Consider the following 23,733-nt stretch of genomic DNA (forward strand, 5'->3'; position numbering starts at 1 on the left):
TTAAGATCACTTCCAAACTCAAGACCTAAAACCCTATGAAGGAGAAAATCTTACGTAACGAGTTGTTCCACCAGTATTTGGCTGTCTGTAATCTAAGAATTTGTTCTAAATTGTAAAGATAAAAGACAATTGGTGTGGCTTAGAGGCCACTACCAAGCCAGAGGGTGCTGCCTGCAATGGGTGTGGCTTAGAGGCCACTACCAAACTAGGAAGAGCTTCTCAGGCACCTCAATTATGCAACCTGAGTTGAGGGGGGTGGAGGCTGGGGCGGGGCTCTGCCTCTGGAGCTGGACAGGCACAACACAGAGGAACAGCATCAGATGTAGCTGAGCTCCAGACCTCCGACAAGGCTGTCCTTCAACCATGTGGCTCTGTGCATTGGCCCTGGCCTCTCTCACCACATGCATGGCTTGGGGTGAGTCTTTCTGAAGGACAACTATTGGGGGATACATTTGGAATCTTACCCTGGTCTGAGACGGGTGGAGAAGCAGAGAAGGCCTTGCTCCGCCAGGTCTAAGTCCGCAGCAGTGGCACACTCTGCTCTCAGACTTGTAGCAACGGAGCCCTGCTGGCTCTGGCTATTCTGCACACAGGTGCATGGCAGGATTAACTCTCCAAGCCCACAACTGCAGGAGTGTGATGAGCTGAATGCAAGCTCCACTCATGAAGAATTGAGAGATTTCTATTTATTTTCCTCTTTGAGTCAGATATAGCCCAGGGCATCAAGCCTGAGGCCAGAGGGTATGGGTGTGGGTCCAGTTCAGCACTTCCTAGTCATGTGCTTAATGTTTCTGAGCCTTGGTTATCCCATTCCTAAAACAGGAATGATAGCTGTGCCCATCTCAAATGGCTGTATACAGGAAAGTTCCTGGCTAGGAGAAGTGTGGAGAGACTGGATGAAGGGGCTGATTTACAAGGGGATGATTTAAAAGGGGTGATAATTAGAAAACTCCAGGTATGGCAACGTTAACTCTTCAGGAGCCGACTGCTGTGAAAAGGAGCATTTGTCTTTCCCAGTTGTCCTGAGAGGAGGTACATCAGTGCGGTGGGATCAGGGATATAGGGAAGGATCCAGGACAATTAAGGTGGGGAGAGGGCAGTGAGTGTAAGTGAATTGGGTGATTATGGAAGGTAGAGGAAATGCCAGGTCAGCCAGCATGGATCATTTCAGGGAACCCTGAGGCAGCAGATCCACCCCTACAGCTGGTGGCTGTCCAAGGGGAGATTAGGGAAGGGAGGGAGGATAGCGGCTTGGAGTGTTAAAGCCTGTTGGGGTATGGACCCTGATTGGTTGGTCTCTCAGACAGTTTGTCAAAAGTTGGCAAGGTCAAAACATCAAATAGAAAATGAAAACATGGTTAAAACAGGGTAGCAGTGAGGTCTTCGCCCTGTCCACATGCCCTGCTACAGATGGACAAACAGGCTCAGAGCAGGAAATAGACCTGGCCCAGGCCACTTGTAATATTATGCCCTGGTCTAACTGGTTCCTGAACCGTGGGCCAGTGTTTGGACCGTCAGTGCCCTGTCAACCCAGGCTCTGTCAGTATTTTATCTGCCTTCAGGTAAGGTGATACTGAGAGAACTGAGCCTGAGTGTAGGGGCAGAGCCAGGAAGACCCAAATGTGGAGAGGAACTTTCCTTTCTTACTGGCTAGGCCCTGGTAGTACCTCCACATTCCCATTTTAGAAATGCAAACCAGCTGTTTTCATCTCTGTTTTCTCCTCTATAAAATGGCTGGGAAAAAGCATGCATAGCAGAACCAGTGCACTTCCCACATGCCTACTAATGTCACCTACTTGTTTGTCTCTTTTTCACACTTGGCAACTTAGCCACTGTTTCTCGCAACTCTACTGAGAGTTGTCACTGATCCAGCTCTGGCACATTGATTTACGTGATTCGCATACATCCCAGGCAGTTTATCTCTGCCTTACTTGTAATAATCAGCAACTCCAAGCAAAGAAAAAAGAAGACCATGTATGTCCATCCATGGTAGGGGATTGGCCATTAATAACATGAGACAGGGATATTGCTTTTAACCTGGCTTTGCAAACCAGGATTATTATTTTGTTTACTGGCCCCACACTTAGAGATGCTGGCATTTGCATCCAAAAGAGGGAAACCAGGGAGAAAAGCAGTTTGAAATTATATCCTCAGAGGGATAAGAGGACAGATGAGAAGAAACAAGAAACAAGCATGGTCAAGTTTCTGGATGTGCACCTGCCTCCTGCAGACCATCAGATGAGTGCAGTGGGTACCAGGGCAGGTGCAAGCAGCACTGATGTGCACATTACCAGCAAACAAACTCATCTCAGTGGGGAACAACTGTGTAGCACACAGGAATGGAGCACCCAGGAGCCTGAGCCCCAGGCTTTCTCGTCTGAATGACCTTGTTTAGAGATACCCCAAGACTCTTCTTCAAGCTCCTCCTATTTTTTACTTAGAATTTTTCCTGCTGTTGCCTTTCTCCTAATAAAAACCAACTTTCAGCTTGACATGCAAAAATCCTATCATTCCAGATTCCTTCCCATGAACCCCATCCCTTCTCTGGGGCACACCTTGAGTCTGCTGTCCCCACATCTCAGGACCTTCTCTTCCTGATACTGTATATCTCTCCTTCCATCTCCCATTACACAGCCTTCCTCTGCCACAATCCCAGATCCTCCACAAGGCCACACTGCTAGGGAGGCACACCCTCTCCTCTTCCTGTAGCAGTCTGCTGGTGCCACTCCTGGGACAGCAGCACTTTCTTCCCGGCATTGGGGCCAGTACTCCCCACAGTGCTGAGCATACTGCTCATCAAGTCTGCAGTTCAGTGCCCGAGTACCAGTGGGTAAAAGTCTCCGGAGACCGAAAGGGAAACCAAAAGTCATATTAATCCCCAGAAGTTCTACTTCCTGCTTTCGCTTTTGTATAACTGCCTTACTTGTGCAGCTAAATTTGCTCCTTCAAGTAGCCCTATGATTCTGGAGGACAGCTCCCTGGATCCCACTATGACATAAGCAGAAGCAGAGGCCTTGAGGGCTTAGGTTACTAATCAAGGTCACTTGTCCACTTCTGGAGTGCAGGTCAAACTTTCTCCCTCTAATAGATTCTCACTTCTGTCCATACCCAAAGGGCACCCATCTGCACCACCTGTGGTGGATACCAAACAGGGCAAAGTCCTGGGAAAGTTCGTCAGCTTGGAAGGAGTGGCACAGCCCGTGGCCGTCTTCCTGGGAATCCCCTTTGCCAAGCCCCCGCTGGGATCCCTGAGGTTTGCTCCGCCAGAGCCTGCAGAGCCATGGAGCTACGTGAAGAACACCACCTCCTACCCTCACATGTAAGCCGCGCATGGGGCCAGTGTCCACCTCTTTCAGTGGGGACCTTGGGGTTATTCTGGAAGGGGTCAAGGTAACTTTCTGAGTAGCCTATACATTTTCCTAGGATTCCCCAAGAACAGAACCTTGAAAACATTCCATAATGTTCACCCATTCTGAAGTCCGTTCATTAGCACTCTTTAACATTTTTTGAGCATTTTGGACTGTGACTTTGGCTCCGTTTCCCTTTTTGTGGTCTCAATTTGGTTTGGTCTGGATATTACGCCCTTAGAGGCCAGTAACGAAAACTTAAGTCATCTTTGGGATTCAGCTGTTTGACACGGCTATGTCCTCTTGGTTTCTGAAGTTTCCATCAGTTCAGTTGCATCTCAGGGTAGCTCTGCCTCTCTTACGGTCACCCTGAGATCTGGGATTGGTATTTTTTATGTATTTGAACATGCAAAGGTCTCACAGCATGAATCTTGCTGGATAAGCAACCTCAGACATGGTTTATAAACTCTTTGTTCCTCGGTTTTCTCAATGATAAAATGGGAATAGCTATAGACCCTCAGTCATGGGACCGATCTGAGGCTTAGGTAAGTTTTCTCACAGAGAGCTCTTAGATGAGTGACCGGCTCAGAGCCTCCATGCACTTATAAGTGCTAACCTAGATCAGATCTCAGGCAATTGGCTCTCATCAGAACAATCACCACACTTGCCTGCAATGATAGGGCCTTAGCTTGTCAGGCCTACAACCCTTAAAATGCCACTCTCCTCTCCCAGACATGGAGATGCCATCTCAGAGCAGGAAAGGAACGCACCCACCATCACCCTGCCAGACAGAGGCAGGGGTAGTAGTGGGGCACAATTGTTTCACAAAGATTTCAACCCTGATCTGCCATTTTAGGGGCTTCTTATGGGTTATGAATGTTTTCCAGGCATTGGAACACACCTATGTGGTGAAGGAACATGGTCATCGAATTCGTGACTATTTTGAACTCTACTGAAACATTATATAAAACTCACTCATAAAGAGAGAAGGTTTACCCTGGCTCATGGCTCTAGAGAGCAAAAGTCAAAAACTTGAGTGGCTCATGGGTTGGGCATTTGGTGAGGGTGTTCTAGCTGGCACAGTCCCAATGATGACGCAGAGTGACACATGGCAAAGGGGAGTGCCTTTTTCTGTCCCTGCTAAAAAAGCAACCAGGATTTCCGCATGCAGGCCCCACCCTGACAACCTAACCCCTTCTAATCCTTTCCCAAAGGTGCTACCCTCAGATACCATAATCAGATGAAGCTTCTAACCTCTTAGTATCTCTCACATAAGATATTGCAGACCAGGCCGTCAATGTGGGAGCCTGGCAGAGGGAAGAGATGTATCTTGGGAGTGCAGGGAATGTTACCTCCCAGGGGCGGGGGTCAGCCCATGGACCACCTCCTCCTCTTTACTCAAGGAATGCCACAGACAATGGCTCAAGGAAGGGAGGAGGTGCCGAGGGCTCCTCACTCTATGTGGTCTCAGAGACCTGAGTGACCCCAGGATCCCAACCACCACTTCACAGAGATTTCCACCTGTTTCAGTGCCTGCAGTCGACAAACAGCAGCTCTTTGGACAGATATAAACTCTCCTCCCAACTCCCCTGCCCCCGCCACCGCAGGGCCTGGCCACAGGTGACTCTTGTTTCCATCTGGCTGGACCTCAGGGTTTTTCCTTTGCCTCCCCAGGTGCTCCCAGGATCCTCTGGGAGGGAGTTTGCTCTCAGAGCTCTTCACCAACAGGAAGGAGAACATCCCTCTAACATTCTCTGAAGATTGCCTTTACCTGAATATTTACACCCCTGCTGACCTGACGAAGAGAAGCAGGCTGCCTGTGAGTACAGGAAGCACCTGGTCGAGGCTGGAGAGCGGTGGGAAATGGCTTGGAGTGAGGGCACTATGGACCGGGCTTGTGTCAGGAGCTGCAGGAGTTCCTTTTGGCACAAGTTTTAACCCCAGATTCCCACAGCTCAGTTTCACCTAGTGATCCAGAGCCAGCTGGGGGAGTTTGTAATACACTTGCCTAGCAGAGTGAATTCCTTTAACTCTTGCCTGTTAAAATAAAGGCAAGGATGCTAACTCTGTGTTGCTTTATTACCAATCTGATATCCAGGTCTGCTAAGACGCTGTTTCCAATAAAGACAGAGTTGGAAGAAACATTAAAGGAAAGCCAACAACTCAACTGTTCCATTACAAACAGGGAAGTTGAGGCACAGGCAGGAGAGAGAACTCACTCAGGAGGATTGTCAGGTCAAGAGATCTTCTAATCTTCAAACCAGGGATCTCCAACACAAACAAAGGAAGGCAGTGTGTGTGTGCACATCCCCCCCACGCCCCCCCACACACACACCAAGATCACCTGTGACTGAGATGTGGGGGCAGAACCTCGTCAATTATCTGGCATTTATTATAGTTCATTTTTTGCCCCTTTCCCCCCAAACCTAGCAGTCTTGGCAGAAGCTGACCAGTCAGTGAGTCAACATTTCCCAAATGAACAAAGGCCAGACATGAGCAGGCTGTGTTACACTGTAGAGACAGGGGTGAGGATAAGGTCTTTGGAACAGGAGGTGTTCCCAGGATAGAAGAGGGAGGGGTGTCAGCATCCAGTTGGTCTCCCAGAAGCATGCCCTGCTTGCTGGCATGTGAGGAGAAAGTATATAAAATTGGGATTTGAAGATGTTCCAGCGAAATGAGGTGAAGTTTCATTCATCTGCTCATGGTCTTGTTAACTCACTCATTTGCTTATTCATTATTTCATTCTACTATTATGTGCTCAGTGTCCTCAAGCATGGATGACCTTGCTGGTTAGGGGAGAAGGAGAATCAGCACCTTCACCTGACAGGCCCTGCCTCCAAGGACCTTGCCCCCTTGGTTATACCAACAAACAGCTCATTGTTGCTGACCAGCCCTGGCACAGCCTTCACTCAGGATGTCCCTCTGGGGAGACAGGCATGGGTCAGGGGTGTCAGAAAACAGGGCTGTTGGAACCTGGAGACAAAAGAACCTCTAGCTAAGGACACTGGCTTCAAACTGCAAGGTCTGGATTTAACTCTGGGCTCTGCCTCGGACTGACTGGGAGCTGAACCCTTTCTTAGCTTTTCTAAGCTTTTCCTTCCTTATCATGGGGATCATTGCCTAGAAGTGTTTGAGGATGACCATCAGGTTTAGCTGGATCCTGGCTGAGGACATGAAGCAGGGACTGATGATACAACAGAGTTGAAGGGAGATGCTCACGCCTGCTCTAACAGCCAGCTGACTTGCTGTGGGCATGACCAGTGGACATGTGCTACAGGCAGCCAGGAACTCAACATATGGATTTGGGAGCCAGACAAACTTGTCTGAGTTCTACTTTAACCACCTGGTCACTATAGTACATGGACCGGTAAAGTGCCTCAGTTTTTCTATTTGTCAAAAGGGGCAATATTAATACCTAGTTCATGGATTAGCAATCTCAAAGTTTTTGAATAAATACTTGGTGCAAAATTTATGTTATCAGATTTTTAAAATTATTATGGCATTGTTACTTTAGCTGTTCACATCTCCCCTGCTGTTTGGTCCTTAATATTTTTTAAATCTGAAGTCTGTGATTGAATTAAGGGTTGTTTATCTCATCTTAACCTTACTTAGCACAGTCCTGGTACACTGCTTTTCAGAAAACATTAGTCAAAAGATTGAAGAACTCTTTTAGGAGGTGGAATTGGGGCTGGCATGGAAGGGTAGGAGGATGGAATCGGGATTCATAGGCTTGGAGGGATACCATCTGTGTGCACTTTCAGATAGTCATTCATGCACTGTGAAGTTTACTTAACTTCAAAAATCTAAAACAAGGTGAGCCTGATTTCCCATGTGTCCCATGTGTAGGTTGAGCTGGGTGGATGGCAGGAATGGTGGGAAGGACACACACTCTTGACCTTTTCTATTCCCACAATAGCATTTTTTATTTATTTGAGGGTCCTTGGGGTAGAGGGCACTTAGGCCTGAGCATAACAGCTGGTGTCGCCATGGTACATAGAGTGGGGCTGTGACTTTGGCACCATGTGGAAGAGTTAGGCAGTAGAGAGACTGCCGTTTGCAAAATTGCTAGGCTGTGATGGACTTTGGTCAGTGTCTGTCTGAGTCATGCTCAAGAGGTAAATGATCAAACTAGAAAAGTGTTGAGGTTATTCAACAACTTGTCTGTTTGCCTCCTCCCTGGGCAGGTCATGGTGTGGATCCATGGAGGTGGTCTAATGGTAGGTGGAGCATCGACCTATGATGGCCTGGCTCTTTCTGCCCACGAAAATGTGGTGGTGGTGACTATTCAGTACCGCTTGGGTATCTGGGGATTCTTCAGGTAAGATACAGAACTCTTCTTACTGCAAAGTCTGCACAGTGACCACACCTGCCATGAGGTTGCTAGGATCTAGCTCTGGCCATGTTAGCAAGGGGACCTTTGCTAAATTTCTTAGTATGGAATCCAAACCCCTTCACATCTATTCACACCTATCCTCCCTCCCTAGGAAGCGCTTGTGTTACCTGCTTCTAAGTGAAAACTACTTTCCAGAGGAGTGTTGGGGACCACTCATTTCAATTCTAAGAACTGGATGTGTGTAGGTCAAGGCTGGAGCCTGTTCTGCATGCCTCCATGGGGACAGGAAGTTATTTTCCCTAGAGACTCAGTTACTATTTGTCTTTTTTTTTTAATGTGACTGATACAGAACACCTGCCCCAATGACTGGTATATGTTCTAGGGTGGGGATTTCTGCTCACCAAGGAGAAGGCTAAGGAGCTAGAAGAGAGTTCAGGTTTACTTGAGGGCTTCCCCAGCCCAATCATGTCCCAGAAAACCCAGGCTGATTATGCTTATTTTGTGTGCTTTGGGCCCAATGAGTTTTAGATTTCAGATTTGGAGACATTTGTATATAGATAATAAGATAGGTGCAAACCTGTTTCTAAGTAGAAAATTTGTTTTTATTTAACATACAACTTACATAATTCTATACAAGGTTTTTGGTGCACTTGTGTTTCAATAGGAACCTGTCGTGTGAGTATAGTTGTAAAATCTTCCTATATGACAATGATTCAACATTCAAAGAGTTTTCCGTTTTATGGTCAGCTCCACATGCTGTCCAGCCGTGACTGGGTCTCTGCTCCCAGGGAGCGAAGCTGCTGTAACTGCCATGGCCAATGCCTCCTCATGATCTTAAGACATGCAGACTCCCTGCCAGTCATGTCACCAGGCTCTAAAAGCCCCTCACTTCTCTCTGGGGCCTCTTGCGTGGATGCTCCCTCTTCTGTGCTTTCTTAATAAACCAGCTGCGGCAGCCTGCTTTCTTCTCACAACCACATCTGTTCAGCCTACAAACCCTTTTGATTCCACCTTTCAAATACATTCAGAACTAAATCTCTTATAATTTCTTTGTTGCCCCATATTCTGAACCCTGTATCTCTAGTCTGGATATTGTTATAAGAACACACATTTATAACCTTGCTACTTTTATCCTGTGGCTATCCACCTAGTAGCCAGAGGAATCATTGAAGGCATACAAAGAGTCAGGTCATGCCTCTGCAGTGAGTTCCCATGTCACCTGCAATGGCTCCAAGTCCTTCCCAAGGTCCATACCAGATTGCATCGGCTGCTTACACATTTCTGCTCACAATGTCCCAGGCCCTTTCTTCTTTTTGTTCTTCTGCCTGCAGGTCCTTTCTTCGGAAATTTGCTTGTCCATTGTCAAGTTCTACTGCCTCAGACACCTTCCTCAGTCAGTCACATGACCTGAAGCACCACCCACCCAGACTTTTCATTTGTCTAGCTTTATGTGTTCTTTAAGTACTTTCACTACTTGTCATTATACTCTGAATTCATCTGTGTTCTGTCGTGTGAGCTCAGGGTACTTCAAGATTTTGATTGTGTTGTTCTTAAATTCACTGTAGCTTAAAGCATGACTGGGCACATAGCAGATGCTCAGGTTATAGCTGTCAGGTAAAGACAGGGAAGGCTTAACGTGGAGCTATGCTATAGTAATGGAAGGCAGATGAAGGCACCTGTGTTGGGAATGTGGAAGGTAGCCTTATTCTGGAAGCCTAACTCTAGTCCCCAGGCCACTGGGAGTCCTGACATGACATCCCCACACTACCCTGCTCTCTTATTCACAGCACAGGAGATGAGCACAGCCGAGGCAACTGGGGTCACTTGGACCAGGTGGCTGCACTGCGCTGGGTACAGGACAACATTGCCAACTTTGGAGGGAACCCCGACTCTGTAACTATCTTTGGAGAGTCAGCAGGAGGTCAAAGTGTCTCTATTCTTGTAAGTTTCCCCTGCTCCTGGGTATGATGGCTACTGATGGGATGTCTTAGAGACCGACCAACCTAGCCTCGGGTATCCTATTCCCTGTGCAGTTTTATAAGGTAGCAAGTTATGGATCCTAGTGTCCTTGGCCCCCAGAAAGCTCAGGGCTCATCTTCTTATCCTGAGACCATCAGAATCTTCCTGCAGCAGTGATGTTTCTCCTCTTCCCTCCCCACCTTGCCTCCCTTGGTTGAGTTCTGTCTCTCCATCCTAATCATTTTAATGTGAGGGAAGTAAGGCTGAGTATAAAGTACATATAGACAGAGGTGAGGCTCCAGCTGGATGAAATGTCATTGCTTTGCTTGAAGACAGAGCTACGAAACAAAGGAATGTGAGCAAAAAGAGCAGGCTAGAGCTTCCTCGGAAGGGGTATGAGGGCTTCTGTGTCCCAGAGGGAGGGAAGCAGTCTGTGGGGCTGAGGAAGGATGCTGGTGGGGGCAGGTAAGGAAGGTAGTACAGAGAGGGAGGGTCCAGGGGACATGCAGCATGTACCATGTGTAGGTGACGTCTTGCTGGTGTGGGCAATAGGGCTGGGAAGGCACTGAGGGAAGCTACAGGTGATGCCTCACAGACAGGAGGGCAGCCCTGTCACTGTGGTCTTCATGCATGTATTGTTTTCAGTTACATTTGCCAATGAAAATATTTTCATATTTTTAAATTACTTAACAAACAAAAGTACTAATCATCTCAAAGAAGGATTTCTTTTTCTTTGAGATTTTCTTCTGACCCCTCCCTACAGTGTCTTCAGGAGAATCATCCAGGGCGGAGGAGGAAGTCTTGAAAAGCTCATATGTCACTGATTCTCTCCCTGTGACCATGGCTTCTCCTCTTCTTCTTCATCCCTTTCCTAGGTGGTATCTCCCCTGGCCAAGAACCTCTTCCACCGTGCAATTTCTGAGAGTGGTGTGGCCCTCACTTCTTGTCTTTTCAAGAAGGACGTCAAACCTTTGGCTGAGGTAGGTCTCACTCTGAATAGCTCCCACACCCTTTGCCCTGCTCTGCTCAATCCCATGGGGCTCAGGTGTGAAGCACCTTCTATACTTTTTCAAGTGCCTTTGTGGCATTGTGCTACCCAGGCTGCTGCATATCTACACATGTAGTGTGAGTGTGTGATAGGTACACAGCCTAATCCACCATACAAGACAGGTGCAACTACTAGCATTCCCATCTAGAATGATAACACTAAGACTTTAGAAATTGAGTGGCATCCCCAAGGCCAAATAGCTAGTAAGAGGAGGAGGCAAAAGTTGAATCCAGACAGTGCATGCTGTGATACAGAGCTCGTCATTTCACTCCACATTGCTTCTGTTGAGACACTAAGTGTTGAGACCATTATACCCATTTTTACAGAGATCAGATAATAGAGGCATGGAGATTGTGCAGTTAGCTCCTGTTGCAATCCAAATAATAAAAGCAGCAGCAGTCTCCTCTGAGACCCAGAGTCCACACCTCCAGGTCTAGAGTGTTACCAGCCACTCCCTGTCCCCTTCAGAAGTTGGTGTGGCCTAGAACAGATGTCTCCATATGGATAGAGCAGAGGAACATTGCTCTTGATCTTTGCTTGTGTCTTTGATCTTTACAGAAAATTGCTATTGCAGCTGGGTGTAAAACCACCAGCTCAGCTGTCATGGTTCACTGCCTGCGCCAAAAGACAGAGGAAGAACTCATGGAGGTGACACTGAAAATGGTAAGCCTACCTGTTCAAGTATCCCCAGACTTACACAGCCTTGGGCCCAGGTTTCATCCTTTTGACTATTCTTTTTATACTTGATGAGGGGGAAATCCTGGAACAGTTCCTCATCTTACAGGAGCAGCGTCAGCCTCCATATCTGAAAGGAAACTTTAATTTTCATTTTTACTATTAAATATGTCAAATATTAAGAGAAGTCCACAAATAAGTACATTCCAACCATACAGAGCTATAAAAGCAATATTTTGCCATTACTGTTTTCCCATGTATTTTACAGAAAATTTGTGTTCTGTATTCCATAAGTAACCACCTTCCTGTCTTTGAGGAAGGACAATGTTAAGCCCAGATAGTTTCAGAAGAGTGTCACCATTTGTCTTGGCTGATTTAGAAGCTATCAAAATTATAACCTTTTAGTAGCTCCATATTATAAGTTTTCAGAAATTCTACCTCCAGTGTTATTCTAAGATAGCAATGTATCCATGCATTCTTTCATATGTTATCTATCTGTTCATCATCACTCAAATATCCACTAATCCATTTAATCTACCAATATAATTTAATGTAATATCAATCTCTGGCTCTGCTTAGAAGTATCTACTCTCCTTGTCAGTAATTCTAGCAGAAGCTCTGAGGTTTAAATGACAGAGTTGTGTTCCCATCTTTGAAAAGGTGATCTCTGCATCCCAGACATGGAGTACCTCTCTGTGATGTAGATATTGAACTTACCAATTCAGAGTGGGAAGAGGAAGTTCCCTAAAGGACAAACAAGACATTGTTGCCAGAGAACAAGCAAGGAATGAATGCAAGGAGGCAGGCACTAGCAGATGTCCTTCTAGAGCCCCAGTGACACTGGAGCTGGTCCCAGGGCCTGTCCTTTCCTTACTGATGCCCGTGTTTCACCCAGCTCAGGTCTCAGTGCCAAGCACAGCATGCCTCCTGCCCACTTCCTCTCAACTGGACAGGGAGGCAGTGGGAGGGAGTACCTGATAGCTCAGTGTCCCATTCACAAGATCAGCTTTTCCCAGGAAGCCTCTTCACCACATCCTCTGTGTTTGTCTTCACAGAAATTCTTCACTCTTGATTTAGTTGGCGACCCCCAAGAGGTAAGAAATTTCTGGTTTCTTTACTTCATATTGTGAACCTTAGGGTACATTCCAACCATACAGAGCTATAAAAGCAATATTTTGCCATTCCTATGAATGGCACATTCTCCTTTGCTGAATCTGTCATGCCTTGTGTCCATACTGCTGAGGTCCAGAGAGGGACAGGGACTTGCCTGCATCACACAGCTGGAGTAGTGGGAGGTCCCTGCCCTGCACCAATTCATTAATTAGCTAACAGACCACTGCTAGTTTAGGCTGCTGGTGAGCAGGGTTGGAGTCAGGGCAGGAAAGGAAGTGCTGCTGAGATTGGCTGGGGAACAGGATGTGAGGTGTGAGACAAAAGAAATAGGGACACTCTACTTCCCCAAGCCTATGCCTGTGACCTCCTTGGGACAGCCCCTGCAAGCCTGCAGTGGGTAGCAGTCATGACCGTGGTTCTCACTGTTGCTGAGGTCGCTACGACCCCGCTGATGTCACCTTCTCAACCCTCATTGTCTCGTGCCTTCCACCATCTTCTCCCACACTTTCCTGTCCCCAACTGAATGCCTAACTTGCTCTCTTAATGCAGGCATATGCTTTAAAACCAACAATGCTTGCTTCTTGAAAAGGTCAACACAAATGTCCTTGTTCCCCCCTTTGAGTTAATTCTTTCACCCATGTCTGGGTACATACCAGGTACAGTGCAGAAAAAACACCCCACCCTCAGACCCTAGTCAGGCCCTGCCCTGTGTTACTCTTCTAGGCCCAGGACACTTTGATCAGCTCTGCATGGTGACACCCCTGTCCCTTGGCTCCTGCTATTCCTACTGCTTGGGCAGTCGCACCCCCTTATTCACCTGTCAGTTCCTGCCCATCCCCAGGGCCCAGCACATACAGGAAGCATCTGCTGCTCCTGGGCTGCGTTGTGTCTTCTTTCCAGATGAGTGGTTCTCTTGTTGACTCCCACAGGTGCCCTTTCTGACCTGACAGCCTATGTAAGGTAATAGCCACTGCACACAGATTCTGTTCTCCACTGTTGGCCTGTTAGATTAGGGTTTGAATGTGTGCTAATCTTGTCACCAAGGTATTTCTCTTTCATGGGGAATCAAGCATGTACTGGAGCACTTAGAATGTATAGAGCTCAGTGCCTGCTGGCAGAACAGCCTTTATCACTGGGAGCTCCTGTTTAAATGCAGACAGATGGGTACAGTCAACATTCATTCGTGTTGGACTGTGCAAAGTCACTCACTCATGAAAATGTACTTGCAATTCCCAAATTCACACTGTGACTCTGTGGTGGCCACTTAGAGACATGAATGGAATGGTCTCAAGTTTGTCACACAGGATGCATATATTTCCTTCTTGACATAAGTGGTTATACTGTGTTCTCGTTTCATCTTCACTAACAACAAGTGTCTGTCACATGGTCACTTCGTGTCACAGTTTTGCATTTTGAGTGCATGTTCAGTAATTTCACTGTATAAAGTGGCCCACCAGGGCCTTGCTCAAGTATTGTCAGGGTTTCTGAATACAAGAAGGCCATGCTATGCCTCACAAAGAAATGCTGTGTTCAGGCACTAGTCATCCTGCCTGGGCAGTGAACTCAGTGCTAATGAATCAACTATTCAGTCCATTCAAAACAGAAAGAGGGAATTTGCTTATCTGACAATGAGACCCTTCTGGAAAGTGTGTGATGAAGTTGCAGAAAGGATGGAAAAGCAGCTAACATGTGGACTTAGGAGATGATAAAAATATTTTTAAAAAAAGTGTGGACAGCATTATTGTGAAACTGGAAGTCAGAGACATTTACAATTTCTTTTGTGACCAGGGTCAGGAAAATGATAGTTCCTTCCCAAGTTGTACTATAAATAAAAGCTACATTGACTTATTTCAACTAGACCTGTATTACATAGAATATCACTCAGCAAGAACCCACACATTAAAAGAAGATTGGCAAAATGTGACTGGAGACACATAGCAACCTAACCCCGTATTTGTCCTTGAAGCGACAGCTTAGCTTACCTATTTTCTAATTCAGCATTCACTGTAACTTCACAGAATATAACATAATCAAAACTGACATTAGAGAAAAAGACAGACCTGTATAGTCTTCACATTTATTCCTTTGAGTAAACATCTGCTGCCCACCCTGCCTTACCATGAAGGTTGAAGTTCTACCTCTGGTGTTATAGTTTCCTTTGCTGTGATTCTGAGCTGCTGCAGTCCTCACCTAGGTCCATGCTGGTTCTTGGTGCAGGTCTCAATCTCAGGAAGAGGGAATGACGTGGATGTTACCTGGGGAGGGGAATCCCAACCATTGTGTTGCTCTCTCTTCCCCAGAGCCACCTCTTCATGACCACTGTGATGGATGGAGTGCTGATGCCCAAGTTACCTGAAGAGATTCTGGCAGAAAAGAAACACAACATGGTGCCCTACATGGTGGGGATCAACCAGCAAGAGTTTGGCTGGATTATCCCGATGGTGAGAATGTGCAGGCCACTTGAGTCCTTGCACCTGCTGACCCTCCCACTTCTGGTTGCAGGAGCCTTTTCCTTCTCAGACCCCACACTTGAGTCTAGAGCAATGTCCTCTCACTGTAGGAGTTGACATTTCCATTGAAACATTCTCTGGGGTGACTCAACTACCCCTTAGATTTCTCAGCCCCAGCAACGTCTCCTCCTAACACTTGGGTTGTCTTCTAGTTATAGAACACTGAAAGAGCAGGTCTGGGAGGGCCTGTGCTGAGAGCAACCATGCACATGGGAAAAACTGTGCACACAGAAGGAAGAAGGAGCTTGGGAATGGCAAGAATTTAGTTTGGGACCCAAGGCCTTCCTATGTAGACTGTTGTCCATCTGTTCCCATAGATCTACGCTAAGGCTCTTATTCATTTTGTTGGAATGATCCAGAAAAGATTTTGCTTCATGAATTAAGCTTAGTTCTTCAATGTGAAGAACAACTTTTTTTCCCACTGAAGATAAAGAAAGATAGATACTAGCTAAGGCACTGGACATGTTGGCTGATTAATATGAACTCAAGTATGGAAAAGATGTTAGCAATACCTGCATGAAATTTCTGGAACCAACAGCTGGACATATTTAAAGGATGGAGTGTGCTGGGGAAGGAAGAGTAGAGTGTTGGAAGGATGGGACTTAGTCCCTGTCACTGAACTGCCTGGATTTGTGAATCCATGCATACCTCCAAAAGAAATGGTTCTCCTATAGGGATGACAGGAAGCAGTGGCATAAATTAGAGTAAGCACTCTGCTGAAGTTAAGCCTTCACTTTCCACCAGGAGGAATATCATCAAGCCTCATCTCTTGTTTTCATTTTGATAAATTTAAAAAAAGTGCTATCAAAACCTTAAGGCCATAGGTACCTTTACATCTCAAAGAGCAGAAAAGATTTATTGTTGCACAGTTTTTCAAGGAATTGCTCTGAGAGCTTTAGGAGCATCTCTGCACATCACCACTAGATTTTTTTCTGAGGTAAAAAGTAAATTCATGTGTCAATACTCACATTTCCAGGCAGCCACCTGCCAGGAAGCTAAGCTCACCATAGCACCCTGGCTATTTCTTTCTTTCTTTTTTTAAAATAAAATATTTATTTCTTTATTAAAAGGTAGATCATAGACAGAAGGATATACAGAGAGAAAGATCTTTCATCCACTGGTTCAGTCTCCAAGTGGTCGCAATGGCCCGAGCTGAGCTCTCATGTTAGGGACCCTGGCTCTTTCTTACCAGAAGCTTTGCTGCAGGTGGGTGAAGGGTCTGAGTGTAGAACTTTGAGTAGAATTATCGTGTCCTGAGTTTTGTAATCCTCACTTCAGAACTACATAGGTTATTCTAAAGCACCAAGGTGCAAATGCAGGGTTTGGGGCTTTCTCAGTCATCTGAGGTAGGTGCAGGTATTTCTGTATTCCTACACTGGCCTGACCTAAACCTTCCTTCCTGGTCAAAGGTCTGTCATAGCTTCAGCTAAACTTTTTTCTTAAAGCCGGTTTTTTTGGGATGCTTTAAATTTCTGAATATGTAAGTACACTTGGGTCATTGTTTTTATCCAAATCATCAAATATCCATATCCATAAGGGACAAATCAAAAGGGCCTTCAGTCTGTATTGGTTTGATTTTTTTTTCTACTTAATTATTGGTGATTTACAAATGCTTAACTTATGTTTTAGCAATTGCTGGGCTACCCACTCTCAGATGACAAACTGGACCAGAAGACAGCCACAGAACTCTTGTGGAAGTCCTACCCCATTGTTGTAAGAGTTCAGGGGAATCAAGCGATTGGTTGAATCTTGCAGAGCAGTGGGGGATGGGGGCGGGAATTCCCCCAAGTCCCAGGCATATTAAATGACATATGGAACCTGGGGCTCTGCCTCCATTTTTCTGCTTTTCCCACTTCACCACACCTGCGGGGGGTGGAGGGGAGTGTTGCACTGGCTTCAGGAAGTTCACCGCTGGCCCAAAACTTGCTCACGGACTGGGGCTGCCTCCTCACTCGCCAGACATGGTGGTGACATTCTTGGTCCATTTCAGGGTGTCTCTAAGCAGCTGACTCCAGTGGCCACTGAGAAATATTTAGGAGGGACAAATGACCTTGCCAAAAAGAAAGATTTGTTCCTGGATATGCTTGCAGATTTGGTCTTTAGCGTCCCATCAGTGACTACGGCTCGTTACCACAGAGGTGAGTCCCAGAGGTTGGGTGGGAGGAGACAGCAACTCCATCCTGCTAGTGCCCGTTGCCCTACCTTGGACACAGACAAAAGTGAAAACTGTTGAAAATCAGGTGTCAAAAGCTGATGCCATTTGGCCTGGAGGGGTGAGATGTTCCACCTGTTTTTCTCTCAATAGCAGACTGAACGAGAGGTTTGTGTGTAAGGGAGGTAATTGAGAGATGATCCCAGAGAACATCATGAGGGAGATAAAGTGATGACACAGAAAACAGCTGAAAGCTAGCCAGAAACACACGGGTGGACAAGCATCCACGTGCTCCCTGCTCCTGGGAGGCCTGGGGAATTAACTGAAACATCTAAGGACTCTCCATCTGGATGACAAGGGGGACTGGCATACTGATTCACCAGCCTTCACATGCCATCAGTTGGAGACCGCTCCAAAAGACTGTTAATTCCATAGTGCTTTAACTCACTGCACATGAACAGACCAGTGTCCAGCGACTGGACAGGCCTCTCAACAAAGAGCTCCAGGGACTGGACTGTTCCAGATTTTATCAACTCTCAATATTTCATATTTGTCTCTTTTTTATAAGAAGACCTTTCTGAATATAAATTAATATATTAACATTACAGAAAAATGTGTAAAAACGAATTTTAAAAATAAACTCTCCTTTTTTATGTCTGTCACCTTTTTGATGCCAAGGACATTTCTGAATATAAAACTAATAGGTTGTAATTGTAGAATGTTATGAAAACATAGAACTCCTCACAGAAGAAACACCGTGTCACTCATAATTCTTTCATCTGGAGGTTTTAGCAATATTTTTCCTTTATTTTCTTCTAATATTTTTCATGTCTCATGGTGATGTATAACTTTACATTATGTTATGATCATAATATTGAATTGTGACAATTTCCTCAATGTGAGGAAAGAATCCATCAAAGATTTCCACTGTCCCATGCACATTGAAATTTACTACAATATTATCTTGGTGACTTATGGTAGCTGCTCATAATGCTAATAATAGCATTACTCTACCTTATTTGCTAAAATCTTTAATCACATTTCTAATAAATTAAAAATTTTATTTTTGAAAGTCACTTTAAATGATATATTTATGAAGTGTGAGTTTATTTTTTCCAACTTTTATTTAGTATTTGGTACAATGTAAGAAAAGTTGGTAGAGAGATAGGAAATTTCCACTTGCTTTTTCATTCCCTAAATGCCTGCAATGGCCAGGGTTGACCCAGGCTGAAGCCAGAAGTCAGGATCTCCATTTGGGTCCCCCACATGGGTGCCAGGTACCCAAGTATTTGAGGCACCATCTCTTTTCTCCCAAGTCATTTATAGTGGAAAGCTGGGCAAAAAACAAGGACAGAACTCAATCCCAGGCCCCTCAGTGTGGAGTACAGTTGCCCCAAGCAGTGACTTCAGTTACTACACCACAAAGTCTACCCCAATATGATGTTTTGGTTCACAAATCCATAGAGTAAATCAAGATAATTAATATATCCATCCCCTCATAAATCAACTATTCCTTTCTCATGTGACAATTCAGATATCTTTCTTATTGATATTTTGGAATATGCAACACTATAGGGAAATGGACTTAAAAGGTGTAAGTTTATTTTGGTATAAAACATTTCTAAATCTAGACCATTTTTGTAATATGAACTTCTGTAAACTTTTTTGAAGACCACCTGTACATTTTGTGTTATAGTCAGTCTGTGGTGTGATAGAACAACTGAACAAATAACTAAAACTTAATGGTGTTGGCCAACTTCTCCCCAGCCTCCCACTTCTTCCCTCCCTAGTTTCTAATAGCAACGATTGCATCTCTGCTGCTATAGGGTCACCTTTTTCAGATTACAAATATAACTGAGATCATTTTGTGTTTGTCATTCTATTGGCTTGCTTCATTAATCACAGTGTCTTCTAGATTCATTCATGTTGTCACAATTGACAGCATTTCATCCTCTTGTGGTTGAGTAATATTTATATGATATGACATACATCTGACACATATGGTAGAAACGTCTATCTGGTATTTGAATTCTCTTGAGTTTTATGCATTAACGTTTCAGTTTTCAGTGTTGAATCTTCTCCCTTCTTGATTAGATTTACCCATGGGATTTTAATAGCTACTGTGAGTGGAATAGCCTCTTGATTAGTAGCTCAGAAAGGTGCTACATTGTTGTATGTTGATTTTATATCCTGCAACCATACTGAATTAATTTATTGATCTAGCAGTTTTAGTAACACTTGGGGTCATCTGTGAACAAGAATTAAACTCCCTCCTTTCCGGTTTGGAAGTCCTTTATTTCTTTCTTACTCTGGCGACGGCTTCTGGTGCTCTTTTGAATGAAAATGCTGAGACGACACTTTCTTGGCATGTTTCAGATTCAGAGAAAAAAAAGGTTTTTTAATTTAATTTTCTTAAAATGTGTTTTTTTAGAGTCATTGCTAGACTGAGTCATAATTTTACCTAAAAGCTCTTGGCCAATGATGCAGAATTGCCTTCCAGTTTTTTTTTTTTTAAGATTTATTATTGGAAAGCTGGATATATAGAGAGGAGGAGAGAAAGAGAGGAAGATCCTCCATCCGATGTTTCACTCCCCAAGTGAGCCACAACGGGCCGGTGCGCGCCGATCCGATGCCGGGAACCTGGAACCTCTTCCGGGTCTCCCATGCGGGTGCAGGGTCCCAAAGCCTTGGGCTGTCCTCAACTGCTTTCCCAGGCCACAAGCAGGGAGCCGGATGGGAAGTGGAGCTGCTGGGACTAGAACCGGCACCCACATGGGATCCCGGGGCGTTCAAGGCGAGGACTTTAGCTGCTAGGCCACGCCGCCGGGCCTAACCTTCCAGTTTTTAAAAGTATGGATTTTTTAACTTTATTTTTCACTTGGGACATTGAGATTAAAATGTAAAAACAATGCTGCCACTGTCATGCCTTCCTCCATAGGATTATCATAAAATTGACACAATTTGCACCACTTCTCTCTCTCCCCCTTCTCTCCCTGAGTCCTTTATTGTTACTACTCACGTCTATGCTTTTCTGTCCTTTGAAGACTCATGTTGTATTGTACATATTTAATACATCTCAGTTCCTTTAGACAAAAAGTTCAAGAAGTGTGTTTGGGGGGCAGCATGATTCACTGATTCCCAAAGGAGCCTTCCTCCATGATTGGGTTCTGAGCTCACTTATAAAATGACTGATTGGCAGGGACATGTTCCACCTTTTAGCAATTTCTGCTTGACCTTGAAATTACTTTAACAGGTGGATTAGGAAGCCATAAAAGGGTTTTTGTTCTAAATGACACTTCTTGCTAAATCAAGGGTGTAGCAGTGCAGGTGAAGGGTGTGTTCAAATAAATCATTATACACCCTCATTCTCAGAGCGGCAAAATTACAAGTGTCTTTTTTCTTCAACTAAAATGTTGTTAAATTTCTCCACTAGCATGACTTGAGATTGATCTTTCCCTTTTCACATCATGTTTCTGCGTGCATTGGAAGCAATGTGGAGCACTGAGCTGCAAAATGAGGGACTCCATGAGTTAGCCCTGAAAAAACAGGGAATACCACCTGCAATGACCCATTTGGTGGGAATACTGGGGTCTTCCTGGGCCTTGGACGGTAGAGCTTTGGCAATGAGGGAGGAAGACAAGAAGCGTGGAGAGAAAGCTTGAAAGGCATGTTCACTGTCACTGGCCCACTTCTCTCTTCTGCCATTATGCTGATAACCTTCATACCACAGTCAGAGACCAAACAGCAAGCATAAAGAGGTGTAAAGTGACAGAAGTATGAAATGCTAAATATTGTAGTTTCTTGAGAGGCAAGAGACACTTTTTCCCATTACTATGTTTGTTTTAAGTATCCTGCCATTCAGGCAAGGAAGTTGTACTGCTTCTCTCAGAAAAGGTGAGAGAAACACTGGAAATGTTCAAAACTAGGAAGAATAGAAAAGCCCAATCAGGTTGTTGAACACTTGTCTATAATCAATGACATACATCCAACATGAGATGGAATATGATTGTATTCTGGCATATGATTGTATCAGGAGACAAACCGACTCAGTATCTTTGTCATGTGATGTTATCTTAAACATATTGACTCATTCATTTATTCAGCTTTTATCAAACTCAAACACAGTTGGACTTCATCTGGATAATCTCTTCCTGAAACTGTTTCTCACCGGTGTTGCTAACCAGGGGTTTCTGTAGGACATACCTTGATGTAATTGCATTCTACAGATAACCAGAGATTATCTGCAGAGCCAGAGATCTGGATATCAATTAGGGATGCATAAAATATTTAATAACAATGAACTGTTCATGAATCTATATCTTCCAGATGCTGGTGCTGCCACCTATATGTATAAGTATCAATATCGCCCAAGCAGCGCATCAGACTTGAGACCCAAGACGGTGATAGGTGACCATGGAGATGAGATCTTCTCCGTCTTTGGGGCCCCATTTTTGAAAGGTAATGACTCTTGACTGGCTCTAAACTTCAGATAACAGGGTTAACCTACAATGGCCAGTCCCCAATATTTTCCCTACTCTAAACTGCATGAAATAGACTGTGTAACCATGTTCCCTCAGAGAGAGTCACTCAGTCCTGGCCCTCAACATGAATATGACAGGTGATTGGGCTTTGAAGGATCCTGCTCTAGGATGCCAGTGCCATCACTTGCTTCCTCAATCCTAGGAACATGTTAGAATATGAATCAGGATAAGGTTAGAATATATGTCTCTGTTTATCTAACATAGACATTTTAACTGTATTTGATGATATAGTATGTAAAAGAAAAACTTTTCACAATTGTCTTCAATATCTGAAGTCTCAGCAGTTACATGTGACCATCTCACAGCTGTTTGTGATGCATCTACCTCTCCCTGTTAGGTGACTTCTTAGCACAGTTGCAGCTCTATGATTTTTCAGAGTTGAAGCAAATTTAGGTGTATGTAGGTTTGGGAGAAAATACCCAAGATAGAGTAGCTTGGGGAGGTGCCCTTGGTTTGTGATGCTATGCCAGTGGAGGGGCAGTTAGTTAGGCACTAAAGACAAGGACAGCTAGGTGGAACATTAGCTGCATGCTTACTGCTGAGTCATAGGTCATCCAGTCTCAAACACAAATGCATGCCAGTTAACCAAGTTCTAATGAAAATGTAGGTGTTGACTTAAAATGTGTGCGGTTAGGGCCAAGGTACTATGTTTCAAATAAGTAGTGCTGATGTTTCTAGCCATGGGTCACATTTTGGGTAACCAAGGATTTTCCTCTTCCCCACAGGGGGTGCCTCAGAAGAGGAGATCCAACTCAGCAAGATGGCGATGAAGTACTGGGCCAACTTTGCTAGGAATGGGTAAGACGCTGGCAAATTAGCAAAGGTGGAGCAGGCTTGGTAGTGGGTGGAGTGTGTCTATTGGGAAAGGAAAGGTTGTAATGCTTGAATGATGAAACTCTGTGCTCTGTTGCCAGAGTGTTCTGACAATGAGAGCTCTGTGACAGGGACAGGATGCCCCAAAAGATGCTAAGTTCCTTTTAGCAGATGCTATCTGAGCCTCTCAGTGGAGGGAACCTGTGTGTCCCTGTAAATCTGTGAAACTTCTGGGACCACACATCAGCTTTGGGGGCATTTCTCTTTGATTCTGTTTCCAGGAACCCCAATGGGAAAGGGCTTCCTCACTGGCCAGAATACGACCACAAGGAAGGATACTTGCAGATTGGAGCCTCTACCCAGGCAGCACAGAAGTTGAAACATGAGGAAGTGGCTTTCTGGACCGAGTTCTGGGCCAGAGAAGCAGCAAAGTCACATGGCTCAGAGCACACTGAACTGTGAATGGAGGGACCAATCAGCTTTGGCACCTGGAGATTTCTATCCAGGAGTGTTACAAAAGAAGTATTTGTAGACCAAAGAGGCATCTTATCGTGGAGGCCAAAGAACCATCTAATGGGGATGGTCAGAGGTCATGGTGGGGTGGGGTGGGGGGTACTTTTGTACTTGTGGCCTCAATTTCGGGAATAAAGGTTCTTTTGGAGACCAAATCAATGTCTATATCTTGGGCTGCAGATTGATCCAAACCTATTCAGACCAGAGAGGAATAGAGAGAAAAACATCAGTTTAACTCTCTTTCCTTGAGTATCAGTTGAAAATGGTTACCTGAAATCCAAGGGAAGATAGGCATTTTGGAGGAGAGGCAGATGTGCCTATTGGATCACCTTTCTGCTATGTGGGGAAACCAGCAAAGTATGAATTTGAGCAGAACTACTCAGAGCCAGGTGTGGGGTAGTATAAGAACACAAACTCCCTGGAAACCACAAAGGTATCATGGCAATTCATACAGTCTTCTCCATGAATATTTACTAGGTGCTCACGAGAAAGATTAGAAACAAGTAGTAAGATCAGAGGAAGCCTGACTCGGAGATGTAGATGCGATGCTACTCAGCTTCTATGTTCCAGCTATCAAAGTCCTTTGAATATGGGAGAAAGAGCAGTAGATGTCTCCCACAGGGTACTACTGACAGAAGACTAAAACTCTGTGCCCTAGGCTGTGGGATAACACACTATCCTGGATCAAGATGAGCAAGAGCAGCACAAGACTAGGGAATATTAAGCCTC

The 23,733-nt window shown here is 45.0% G+C and overlaps 1 protein-coding gene across 1 annotated transcript; it reads left to right on the forward strand.

Annotated features, from left to right (window-relative positions):
• The first annotated feature begins 285 nt into the window (after positions 1–285).
• On the forward strand, positions 286–23,110 carry LOC101524234 (liver carboxylesterase 1). The gene is made up of 14 exons (XM_004583862.3): positions 286–415; positions 3,115–3,319; positions 5,022–5,166; positions 7,532–7,665; positions 9,468–9,621; positions 10,515–10,619; positions 11,246–11,350; positions 12,418–12,456; positions 14,776–14,916; positions 16,615–16,698; positions 16,976–17,123; positions 21,464–21,595; positions 22,404–22,476; positions 22,773–23,110. The coding sequence occupies exons 1-14, from the start codon at positions 364–366 to the stop codon at positions 22,951–22,953; spliced, it is 1,698 nt and encodes a 565-aa protein (XP_004583919.2). The 5' UTR covers positions 286–363; the 3' UTR covers positions 22,954–23,110.
• The last annotated feature ends 623 nt before the right edge of the window (positions 23,111–23,733 follow it).

Source organism: Ochotona princeps, chromosome 16, assembly GCF_030435755.1.
Source record: "Ochotona princeps isolate mOchPri1 chromosome 16, mOchPri1.hap1, whole genome shotgun sequence".
Classification (NCBI taxonomy): domain Eukaryota; kingdom Metazoa; phylum Chordata; class Mammalia; order Lagomorpha; family Ochotonidae; genus Ochotona; species Ochotona princeps.